Below are 12,912 nucleotides of genomic sequence, written 5' to 3'. Positions count from 1 at the left end.
ATAGAGCGATGCATATGAGACACTTTCCCGTGGTTCTACTGTAAACTACATATCGAAATTGAGCGTGACGCTTTGTCGAGGTTTTGTCGATAAATTTGCTCTAAAAATATAGAGCGCTGCATATGAGACACTTTCCCGTTGTTCTACTATAAACTAAATATTGATATTCAGTGTGACCCTTTGTCGAGGTTTTGTCGATCTTCCTCAATATATTTGGGCTTAAACTCGAGAGTGACGGTTGTGTGATATTTTGTAAATGTTTTCTGAAGAGTGATAGTTGTGCGATATTTTGCTGATGTATTACCATTGAAATGGTCTTTTCACTTTTAATTTCAGGGTTGAATTGAAGGTTGATAGTAATGCGATGTTCTACCAACGTTTCAGAATATATTTTATTGCATTCAACATTTGGCATTTTACCGCCATCTTTCAGCTTGATTTTGTAACACTTCAGCATTTTTATAGGTAAAGCGAAATGTGCTCCCTGAAGGTTCTCATTCACCATCACTTTAGGCTTGCTGTGATCAGCTGCTAACAATATCGTATAGTGTGTTCAGTTGAACTTGTGTCCAGTTTTTTGCGTTGAGTTGCACCCATCCCAAAAATAACTACCAAAAAATACAGATAATTAAAAACAAATGTCTGAGGGCAACAAGTAACGCAGATTGCAGAAAATCTGACGGTACTATCCATGAGAACCTATAATTTACAACAGTAGAAAAAGCTGTTACCAGCATCACAATAGACTTCTATAATAACCAACTAAACGATTTGAAAATCATAGAAAATACTGGTAAACTGAGAAACAACGATTTATTTTTCATGTTAAAACACAAATCCCGCAACAAGTGGTAATAACAGCGTCAAAATATAAGAATGAAAAACTGCAATATTGGTGTAAGAATAAGTGATAGTAGTAAAGATTAATCATAAGTTTATAATATAACAAAATTGGTGACCACCCCGACTTACCTCCAAAATCAAAACCAAGTACAAACAATGGACAAACCACATGTAGCAATTACAAGCGATGTACCAAAAAACAAGAATTAAAAGGGATAAAATTAACTCTGCTAATAGGCACCTCAAAATAAGTTAAAACTCATATGTAACGCAACCAAACATAGTGTATAAAAATCAACTGGAGAAAGAGTCTATAAAAAAAAAGAAGTCTAGAGACATCATTTGAGTGTGCTCAAGTAGCATTTGCTATAAATACTTCTCGTAATTTTGGGCGCTTCATCCGAGCTGCTGAATGAAAATTAATTGTTAGTATTTGCAAGTAATCTGCTAACTATAGGAAAGCCATTTGCAAGCAACCTGTTGGCGGTAGTAGAGTGGGGAAGGATCCGGAATACTCGTAATTAGTTGCCATTCTGGGGTGGAGAAATAATCAAGAGGAAAATGATTATCATCGTATCCTACTCCGGAAAGTATCGCAAGGGAGAATCGGGTCAAAGAATTCCGACAATAAGTCGACCCCGAAATTAATGAAATTTATTAACCTCGTTAGTATTCGAGGTTATTTTATGTTAGACTACATTTAATTAATCACAAAAAAGCATTATAATCATTTGATAAGTTTGTAATGCAGTGCAATAATGTGGCTGGAGAAGATCATCGTGATTTAATATTGTAGTGATTAGAATGTACATAACAGTTGCAGCAGAATCGAAAATACATTTTATGTCATTGCGGCTGATAAAACGCGTTTTTATCCGAGCGAAGCGAGGTTAGAAACGGCCACAATGACATAAAATAGCATCATAGCCACGGCGAAAAAAGCGATTCTGACTCATGCGCGTTATAATCCTCGTCTCAGATTCCCTTTTTCCGTCCTAGGCGTGAAATATACTATTATATTCCATCATACAGAAACGGTCAAATACCCTGTTTTCCTCCTTTGGTGCACAATATACTATTATTGTTTAATCGTCTAGTAAATTCATCAGAACTGGGTATGATTATTCAAATCATTTACCTTTTTTGCTTCCCAATGGAAGCTTTGTAATTCTTAGGAGTAGTAACTCTACTTCAACTCGATGCATTTCAGTCCACTGCAGCCTGAGCTGATAGCTCGTTCTGATTGTCATCAAACATTTCTTCTATGCATGTACTAATGATGGACTCGAATTGATTCAGAAATTCATCAGCAGAATTTATGGAACCCTGATGTGTCACTGGATGTGTCGATTTCCCTTGAATTTAGACAGGCATTCCCGTGACATCCTGAACATATGCTGGAGCACTTAAGCCCTGCTTTTCTGCATCTACATCGGGTCGTGCAGTTTTCTTCACATGGATAGGATATCATGTTCAAGATGGATTCTGGAGCAGGTTTCCTTGTCATGATAGGGCAGAAGATGTGATCTATTGATTCCCAACGCCAGTCACTGGGATTGAACTGATCATTTCCCAGCCATAGCTGAACCTGGAAATAAATACTGGAAGACTGGATAAAGTAACTTGTGTTCTGGCCTGTGCAGTAGAGACAACGAAACATTCATATTGATAGTTATCGATAGACGTTTCTCGGTTCGTAGCACAATACAACGCGAGAATAACCCGTCCGCAGTTACTTCCTTGACGTCATCTTTTGTGGTATTTTGGTTGTTGAAAACGGCGGCATCGTTCGATACCTGTTTTTGCATTTGCAGAATATTCCAACAAGATATTTTTCTCTTTCCACTGATAGAACTCGTGGTGTCACACCCTGTGAAAGAATGGTAGAAAAGTATTATCTCCTTGAGGTGTTGATGCCCCAGCTTTGACTACATCATACTGGGAATTTTGCCACTGCCTTGCTTAATGAAGAGAATATCTTCTCCCTCCGGGATCAAGGCAATTAGTAGCACCAGTAGGTCAACATCTTGTCCAATAACTACAATTTTTCATGAAAATTGGGCTGCACAACAGCTGTTGTTGCAATTACACGATCGGCATCTTCAACCGCTTATTCCACAGTAATCCCACCCGTTGAATGATTTGAACTTTTTGACGATTCTGCTTGTACGGCTCTTCGGACTCCAATCACCGGGGAATTTTGTCACATTCGTAAGCATCGGGATAATTCCTTAGATATCGTTGGTTGAATATTAGTGGGTGTTGTCTTCAAGTTCAGGTGTGCTGCTGCGGCCATCAAAGGGCCATTTAATGCTGCTTTCACATTATGGTATGAAGATAAGCTGGAGAGAGACGATGTGTCACTTTAAAGGTCTCAGTTAACAGGAGCCTTCGTCGACATGGTTATTTTCATCTCAGCAGGAGCAGTATTTCCGGATGAGAGGCTAGCTATTGAACGATTATGTTAGCTTGACCCTTGGTAGCCAAATCTATGTGTACGTTATTCACACATTCGTTATATATCGATTGTTGAATATTTGTGTCGGCAGCTGTATTTAGGCCTTGTGATGCCGTATTGTTTATCACAGGTGGTATTTTCAGGACGCCTGGTCGAGAAATTTATTGAAATGATATCATTTTTTGCTTCTGAATGAGCAAAATAATTCATTTGTTTCCTTGAATATAGGCTGTATATATTAGCTATATAACCGACGGTAGTGGCCGTGCGGTTAGAGTGTTAGATTGGCATACCAACGATCCGGGTTCGATCCCGGGCACCGGCGGTCAAAATTTATAGCGCTCTAATCTCACAGTTTCAGTGTCGAGCGGTAGTCCTGTCAAAAGGACTACCAGGGCAGGTTTTTCCCCTCGAATGAGGTTTTTCCTTCCCTTCGGCAAATGCGGTACAGGAGGTTGGGGGGTGGGAAGGGAACAAATCGTAAAGACCCGAAAGGGTATACGAGAGGAAAAAAGTTTTTTATTAGCTATATAAATTCTCAGTATTAGTTTTAGCTTGTATGGTTTGTATGCAGCATTGTTTATACTACAGATAGTGTCACAGAATACCAGGGAAGGTCCATGGTCCATTCATGAAACGGCGATATTCTTTTATAACAGTTAGTTCTTCTCTGGATATTAACGTGAATAAATTTATTTACTAATTTAATAAATGCTCAATTCCATTTCATGCCTTGTTTTTTGGTGTTACAGTTATTTACGGTTCCGTCCCAAGAGTCAAACCTCCGCATGACCTAAAATATCCGTTTTCTTCGTCATGGGGGAAACCGATTCTGTTAAATTAAGATTCTGAAACCGAATATATCTGTATTAAGCCTTCGGCTTAACCCTTCGGGTTTTCTCTTTCGTAATCCTTACATGCTCAATCATATGCACCGCCCCGGGCCCGTCATGCCACAAGTCACGCCACAATAAGACATATATACTCTCGAACATGGACCAACTTTAACCAGTAACGCTGAGAAACTGAGGGCTTCACCCCAGTCCCTAACCTCCTCCACCCCTGATGGCGGACATCTCGACAAAACCGTCATCGAAGTTATGGATTGGACGCTGATAGATGACGCTGATATGATAATTTCTTGTATGTTTCAGATGGCAGAAGTACCTACGATTTCCTTCAGAGAATTAATGGGCATAGCAGCATACACGGAAGAAGAGGATGGAGTTTTAGATCATTTAAAAATATTGACCCTGCCCGTCGGTTGGCAAGGCCATCAGATACACAAGTTCCCGACCTCTTTGGCCAGGAAGCGACGATTCAGGACCCCCAGAACACATCCTATATATCCTGAAGAAATATCCAATTCGTTTTATCAATAAAAACGGCGAGCCCGGTCGACACCATCGAAAAATACGCAACAAAAGCATTACCTGAGAGGATGAAAGAAATCGAATCGGTGTTCCACCACGGAATCCTATAAAGAACCAACTGGGACTCCGGTTGCTTATGACCAATGTTTCTGATTCCCAAACCGAGGGGACGATACTCGCCAGGTTTTCAAACTTTGGTGTTCAAACAAGTATCTGCAACCTGCAAACTTTCGGTGAGTAAATTAACAATCGGTTCCGTCGTTCTTACAACAGAACGATTTTTTCAGCCAAAATAGACCGTTCTCAGGTTTACTTGCATGTTCCCATAAAGCTGAGTCAACGCTGTTATCGTTGTTTATCCTTCATGGGGCAACTCTACAACGCATCGTGTCTTCCTTGCGGCTTATCGACGGTTCTAGCGGCTTACTCAAACATATCCAACTGGATTACACGCATCCTTCTTCAAAGAGATATGTGAGTTCTGGTTTCTGGACGGTTTTCTTTTGGCCCATCAGGCCGCTCAGATACGTCAGGGTAGATTCGGCGGGCTCCGAAGTTTCTACCCTTCCTGAATTGGGTTATTAGCATTCGAAAATTAATCATCCAGTCTTGCCACGGAATCGAGTTTCTAGGAATTATCTGAGGCCCAAGAGTTAATTTAATGATACTCTCAGGAGACAAGAAAGTACGGACCCTATAGTTGTTGAAATAGGTGGCGAAGTTGAGATCCTGGAAATAGAAAAGGTAAGCTCTCCTGGGAATGCTAAATTTTGCTTGTACAGTAATACCCTTAGAACGCCTCTTTTGTCGCCAATTACAACGAGAAGCGCGCCATTTATTACAACCCTTCCCAAAAAGGACATACCTTCTTCTCTCATTACCTTACATCGACTGTCAGTGGTAGAAAAAGAACATCAATCAGACATGACCTATTTCCTAGTCAGAACAAAGGATCTTCATCTCAACAGATGCTTTGCAGTCAGGTTGAAGTCCATTTGGACGAGATTTCCTATTGCGGGGCATGGTCTCGATCTTAGTCAGCGTGGCACATGAACAAACAAGAACTGTTCACTCTATTGGTAGCAGTCCAAGCTTTAATGGATCGTCTCGAGGATGAGACAATCATGTTACAGTTAGGCAAGAAAACGGCCCTGGCTTACATCAGGAATCAGAAAGAAACACGTTCCCAGGTAATAGTGGGGCTGATGAAGGAACTTCTACTTTGGCTAAAAAAATACAGAAGCACCTTCATTCCGTTCTTCCTCACGGGAATTACAACACGTGGGTAGACAGACTATAAAAAAATGTTGCCCTGTCGGAGTGGCACTTAAGTCTGGAAATTCAATAAAGGGTAGAGCAGAATTGGGCAACGCCAACAATAGACCATTTGGCGATCATCCACTCCAAAATAGTACCGACTTATGTGTCAATCGATGCGAGTGACCAGAACGTCGCAGTCATCAATGCATTCAGCAGTTGAAGCATGGGTGTTTCCGCCTCTTTCGGTAATTCCAAAAGTTTTACACACTAAAATTTAGGAAAGAGAATCTTCCTGGTGGTCGTACCGAGGTGGGCCAAGACCTTCTGGAGGAACACCTTGAAACGCAGAAGTCTCGATGCCTCATTCCAAGTTCTGCATCTCAAGAAACACCTGAAAGACCTATCGACAGGGGTCCACCTCAGAATGTCGACCACCTCTTTCTGCAGGTTTGCAAGGTATGGGGTGGAGTCATTCAATAAGGGGATTAGCAGAATCTGAGATCAAACTCCTCGGCGCGGCTTAGAGGAACACTTCCTGGAAGACATATTCTTCGATTTGGAGTCAGTGGGGGACCTGGTGCAAAGAAAAGGGGACTCAGTCAGACACTCCCTCAGCACAGCAACTGGTGGCATATCTGAGTTACTTTTTCAATGAGAGGAGATTAGCCTAAAGCCGGATCCTCACGCAAAAGTTAGCAATTTCGTCCCTGGCTAAAAGGGGAAACAAGGAGAGTTTGAGCTCTGATCGAAAATAACCATCTGAAATATAGAGACGATGACGACCTGGCAGTTAGACTATTCACCTTCGCCTAGAGAAGACAATCTTTACCTGGAGGCGACAATTTTTTCCAGACCTCGCACTTCGTCGCTCTCCTTCTTCTGATGGTATCGTGGAGAAGAATACATGATCGTACCCTCCTTTCGATCAATCCAGAGTTCTACACGGTTGACGAAGGCAAAATTGTTTTTTGCACGAAATTATGATCCAAAATAGAGTCGGCGAATTATCGTCTATCGGAATAGCAAATCTCACATTCGGGAGATGCTTTATTTGATCTGGTGAGGTGGATTAAAATGTTGATGAATCTGTCAGAGAAAAGACGTAGGACCCGGGAAGAATTCACAGCTCTTTTCATTCCAACGACAGAGATGGTCAAAGCACCCTCGAGAACGATCATCGCGGGTTAAATAGGAACTGCCCCTTCAGAAGCAAAAATTCAGGCAAGTCTAGGATCAGCACGTTCAGTGATAGCCCCTAATAATTTTCAAGACACGAGGAATATGCAGAAAGCACTACGAAAGTGTAACTGGAAGGTTCCTGATAATTTCTTCAAGTATTACTATAAAGTTATGAAGGAGCCAAAGAGTCCAGAATCAAGGAAGCCCCTTAGGGACTGCTTTAATCCAATCTGATATAGTAGAGCTATATCATATGGATTTTATGATAATTACGTTCTCGGAGATATGAATAAACATTTCGTCCTTTAAAATCACAGTACGGCTTTATACTGCCGGCAGATTTTAAATACCTCTCCAAAGGGTCAACCCGAGGGCACAAACATAAAATAGAATCGTTTTCCACCCTGGAGGAAAGAGAGCGTGTATTTCAGGTCTTGGCGAGGCTCGATTGACCCGAGCAAGGGTATTTTTATTTTTGAATGAAGGCATTATAATTGTTGAAATGTATTGATTCTGACCCGAAAACTTTGAAAATTCCATCTTAAACAACATTCAAACCTTCACCGTTGATTGGGTGCTAATGCACCTGTGAAGTGAAATAATTTTTTCAAATTAGAAAATTCAATTCATTTATTAAATTTTCAAGTCTTAAGGTTTTTCAACGATAACTGGACAATAAAAAGTTATGGAATACTTCAATGAGAGCTTAAAAATGAATGTAAATCAAGATTTAATGAAATGGTCATTATTCAGAATTGTTCCGGTGACTTGGTGATGAAGTTCGAAGTTAGAAATAATAGTGATAACGACCATGTCGAAATCTGATTAGACTGTATGTAATGAAAAAGCATTGCCTATGTTGTTTTCCTATTCACATACAAAGAATTTATGTGAACGAAATTTCCAAAACGGGCGCAAAAAACGTTCAATCCAGGAACAAAAAATTAGGGAGTAAATTAGGGAGTAAGCGTGGTTGCAGAAAAGATTCAGCAAGCTTATTTCAAACATCAATGCAGCTAATGCACTTTTATTTCAGTTTTTAACCCAATTGTGAATGGTTGACCAGGTTGGACGAATATTCCCACACGAAACCATATAAATAATAAAATAAGTACTACCAACAATTCTTATTTAAATAAATCTATTATTTCAATTTCATTACCGCATTTTTCATCAAGCATCCATTGTAGCAGCATATCATAAGAAATGTTCATATCCCCATGGAATCATTTCATGTAATTACAGAGGATGTTAAATTCTTTTTGCAATCTGCATTGTAGGTCAGAATGTTTTATTCAACGACTAAATAATCCAATTCCTAATACAAAACCACAGAAAATTAAAAACCAATCGCGTCGACATCCTTTTCATATTGTACATTTGGAAAAAAATGTCACTGTCGTGTGATAACGCATCCATTTGACTTGTTTCACTCATACATACTAGGGTCCCATCCATTCAAATAGATTTTCTTCATCATATAGTTCAATTTTCAAGTTAATTAATATTACGAATGCATTCTACAGCTGCCAAGGTCATTTTGTTTGTAGGAATATTTCCATATATTTCGGGGTTTCTTTTAATACATTTTGACGTCACATAGCGTTTTTCGTTACATAGTTATTCACAAATTGATTCGACTCCACTTTTCTAAAACTAAATTTTCAAAATCAGCATTTTACGTGCTTCTTAGTCTAACTGTCTTCGCACCTCTATTCATCTCGAGGAGATTTTGACGTATCGGATCGTCGGAATCTGATTGCGAAAGAATTATTTTCACGCAGGTTACCTAGATTTGTCTGTGAATAACCGTTCCAAAAAAAAACGCTATTATCTTCATCGAACAGCCGCTTTCACCTTCACTAGACATGTTTCAAACATCATCATTTCATGTTAAGAGTCAATGGAGAAAAATGCTAACTTCGGAGTTCTTCCTAGTCTATTATAAATAAAGGCATCATTTAATGTACATTTCCGCATTTTTGTATATATAAAAAATTGATTGCACAACACAAAATGTATTGAAATAAACTTAGGCCCTCTAAAAAAAAAAATTAAAGAACGAAAAATTCAACATGAGCCCTGTCAACTACAAATCATCAACTATCTTCAGAATAAATGAAGGCTGGATGATGTTCTGAGAAATCTCAACAGCGAGAATCCATATAATGAGTTTCGAAAATCCTGAGTTGATCAGATCATAACATTCAGACGGAAATTCATGTGTTCTGACGTGAGAGTGATTCGTCTAGGTGTATATTTTCTATTAAAACTGTTGCAATGATCTGGGAGATCTGCATTTTTCAAAATTTGCACGACTGTGTACAAGGCTGCACCGGATTTTCTACGCCTCAATTAATCAATCAATCCATCGATTGATCAATGGATTTTATGGAGTCGCAGATAAAGCCACACGAGTTAGTGCATATAAATCTGAAATTCGGTGAAATTTTGCACCACTTTCACAGGTCAGAAAAATTATGAAACAAATAAAAATGGCATAAAATAATGAGTACTTTTCTCAGCTGCGGCTGAAATCGTTTTGATAATGCCAAGAAAATTATACGATAAGTTAAATTTCATTAGGAATTGATAGCCAGCAGAATTCACCAAGTAAATGTTTTTTACAATATAATGGCCATCAACTATTTTCCTTATTTTTCACCATTTTTGTATGGGAAACCGAGGCAAATTGAAATAATTGTGATCTACTACTTACGGCCCCATTGAATTTTTTCATATCTCCTTTCATTCATTATTAATCCACGCGAGTTCATTCGCGTAAAAGTCTATGAAGAGATTATATTCAATATTGAAAGACTGCAACCATTATTATTCAATGTGTAAAAGGAAAATGTGCCGAAAAAATTCTTTGGAAGTGCAAAAAAGTACTACACAAAATCATCTCAATCTGTCACTTTTGAACTAAATTGAAGAAAAATAAAAACTTCCGTCAATCGTGCGAGTGATGCATTTTTCGCAGTATTTTATTTGATTAATTCCTCCCCGATCTCCCTTATATTTATATATGAACACTCGTGGGGACTTAATAGCAGCGAGTTCCAATGAAATCGAAAAAATGAACAAAACGTTTATAAACTATAACAGCTAGATACACGGTCTGAATGAACAAGACTGGCAGTAGCAAATAAATCACTTTTAAAAACACAATGATCGATAGAAAATCGGATGATTTTTTTGTTTTGTATTGACTGCAAAATGAAAATACATTTGTGCAGATAGTTGATCAAGAACAGAGCAGGAAAAGCGTCCCCATTGAATTCCATTCTACTTACAATCTTACATGATATTTACATTTTTTCCCGCTCAACCCTGATATTTTGATGAAGGCAATTTTTCTACAAAGTTTAATATAGTGGCATTCAAATACTATATTCCTAGAACCCCCCCTCTCATCATTCGCCTAAGAGAATATTCGAATACTCTCATATCATTCCTCAATCCTCTTCACTTGTGACTAGTCTTTGCTTTTACAGGATAATCTATCATAAGTTACATGAAATCGTTTAATGAAACTCTCATAAGTTATACTAAATCCAAACACTTAAAATTTGGATAAACATCACCATCAAATTTGGCTGGTAGGTATAAATTGTGAGAGATAATTTTCGAACTTAGACGTGCACAACTTATGAGAGTATATAACTTTGACAGGTTTTACTGTACTAATATGCAGCCTCGTATCAATTAAAATAAAAATAGAAATATCAACTGCACCTAATGAGCGTTTTATGCACCTATTTTACGTATGTACACATTCAATTTCACCATTCTGTCATTTCTGTTGATTTTTTCGTTTCCTTTTGTTCGTTCATCATTTAAAAGACTTCTTTTTATATCACCGTTCAACGTAGAACTTCCTAGATTAGCGTGTAAACTAATGAAAATCCAATCAACATGAATATTACATACAAAACAGTTCGTTACAAAATAAAACGCAACAATTTATGTGATTTTACAGTTTTTTTTTCTGGCAAGTGGCGGAATAAATTGAAATGGCAATTTATTCCTCTGAATAGGCAAAGGACCAATTGAAAATGGCCTTAATTTCATGGTGCTGAAACCTTCAATTTTTTAAAGTAAATTTAAGAATTAAATGACACAATACAAGAATTTCTTGCCACCAAATGATTTCGACATTCTCTCTTCCGATAATTATTGCAACTTTACCTGCAAGGCTAATTAACAATTATAGTCTCTATAATTGAATCTCGAGTACCTTAACCCTTTGTATTCAAAAGCAACTGTATCGTTGTTTACTTTTTGTCATGCCAGTTAAATTAAGGTCTCTGAATACAAACAAAATCATAAAATCATATAATTTCTAATGAACTGTATAATCTCCGACCGTCATACTGGAGGTGACATAATCACCTCTCGCACCGGAAATAAAATTAAAGCAATCCCCCCTTTCTCCCGAACAAAATAGAACTCAATACACCAAAGGTCGACTGTGTGGCAGATTCTTTAGTGACTGATGTAGAAACAGCACTCGTAACCTGTCCCAAATCAGGTCTCATACTCCCTCCGCCTCTTCGTCTACCACCCTGACCTCTTCCACCAATCCCCGGCCTTTTCTCCCTGGTCTCATCTACCTGATCCTCATCTATCTCACTAAAATTCGAGTCTCCACAGAGCGACGAAGAGGCTGATCCTAACTGCTCTGAAGAAATGGATCCTTTGAGAAAAGTCAGCTGTGCCATTGGGCTGCCAACAGATCTCCTAGTACAAAGAGCACCCTGAAGTGCCAGAGGGAGTACAGATGAGCCCCCAGCTGTAGCCATTATCGTATCAATTCCCATTCTCTCCAATTTTTCCACCAATCGGATGCCACCCATTGCTTTCTTCTCAGCCCTCGAAAGAGTCGTCTTACGTTTCCTTTTACTCTGGGACAATTGCGAGGATTCACTTCCAAATGTTCTTTTGATAAGTTCAGCACCCGTGGAGAACAGTCCAAAACCTACTGGACTGTCATCAGGGGATGAAGGTCGAGATTGTGGTGGCGTGCCATCTGGACTGTTGCAAGGCGTTGCTGTAGGGGTATAATTGCGCTCACTGCAAGGAGTCGCCATACAGGAAGGTGTAGCTGCTTTTATTCCACGTTCATTCAACATTTTGGCAAGACCCAGAGTCGTAGAAAACGTTGACGTTGAGTTACGTCTTGATAGAGTTCTTGGTGTATTCATACCTGAATTGATGACGCTGCTAGGGGCTGTAGCGACCCTAGAGCCAATGACGCTTGAAGTAATGTGAGTGGGATCTTCTGGATGGAGGACAGTGCTGTTCGTAAATGTATAGACTGAGCCGGTGTCTTGGAAAAGTTTCCCTGGGTTCGAATACTCTTCATCTTCCTCTAAATCAGCCAAGGTAAATGTTTCGAGGCCAAGATCTTCCAAAGCTCGTCCCCCTCGAATTTTTACACCAGGTCGTTCTTCTAACAGCCCGCCCAGGGTAGGAGTAGCTAGCTGGGACCAATGGTGAAGAGTTTGAGATCCTTCCATAGGTTTAACTATTTGAAGCTTTTCAGGTAAGCGCCAGCCGGTGGTATTGTTGCTGAATCCAGAGAGATTTCCACTGGAACCTGTTGACATTATGCTGTCAGGAGTGCGGCAGCCCATGGGGAGAAAGATTGGGGGTGAATGAATCATCCCCCCATCGTAATCGAAGTTGTAGCCTGTTCCTGTGCTCAGACAAGCTCGACGGGCAATTACTTCTGCAGGTGTAAGACGCCGAAGGGCGGCCTCGAGGTCCGCAGCACCTGAAAATAAATAAAGTACT

The 12,912-nt window shown here is 39.3% G+C and overlaps 1 protein-coding gene and 1 long non-coding RNA gene across 13 annotated transcripts in view; one reads left to right on the top strand and one right to left on the bottom strand.

The window, feature by feature from the left end:
• Nucleotides 1-510: 510 nt before the first annotated feature.
• On the top strand, nucleotides 511-8,504 carry LOC105263055 (uncharacterized). The gene is made up of 3 exons (XR_891876.1): nucleotides 511-897; nucleotides 4,456-4,907; nucleotides 5,006-8,504. It is a non-coding gene; the product is annotated as an uncharacterized lncRNA (long non-coding RNA).
• A 413-nt stretch (nucleotides 8,505-8,917) lies between these two features.
• milt (trafficking kinesin-binding protein milt) overlaps nucleotides 8,918-12,912 on the bottom strand; it is a 43,121-nt gene continuing 39,126 nt past the window's right edge. For all 12 annotated transcript variants that reach the window (XM_011299027.1, XM_011299028.1, XM_011299019.1 and 9 more), the window contains one exon: nucleotides 8,918-12,892. In XM_011299027.1, the coding sequence (XP_011297329.1) occupies nucleotides 11,529-12,892 (1,364 nt within the window). In that variant the 3' untranslated portion in view covers nucleotides 8,918-11,528. The remainder of the gene's footprint in view (nucleotides 12,893-12,912) is intronic.

This window comes from Fopius arisanus, unplaced genomic scaffold, assembly GCF_000806365.1.
Source record: "Fopius arisanus strain USDA-PBARC FA_bdor unplaced genomic scaffold, ASM80636v1 scaffold00012, whole genome shotgun sequence".
Lineage (NCBI taxonomy): Eukaryota > Metazoa > Arthropoda > Insecta > Hymenoptera > Braconidae > Fopius > Fopius arisanus.
The sequence above is the reverse complement of the archived record's forward strand: the minus strand, read 5'-3'. Positions and strand labels throughout refer to the sequence as shown.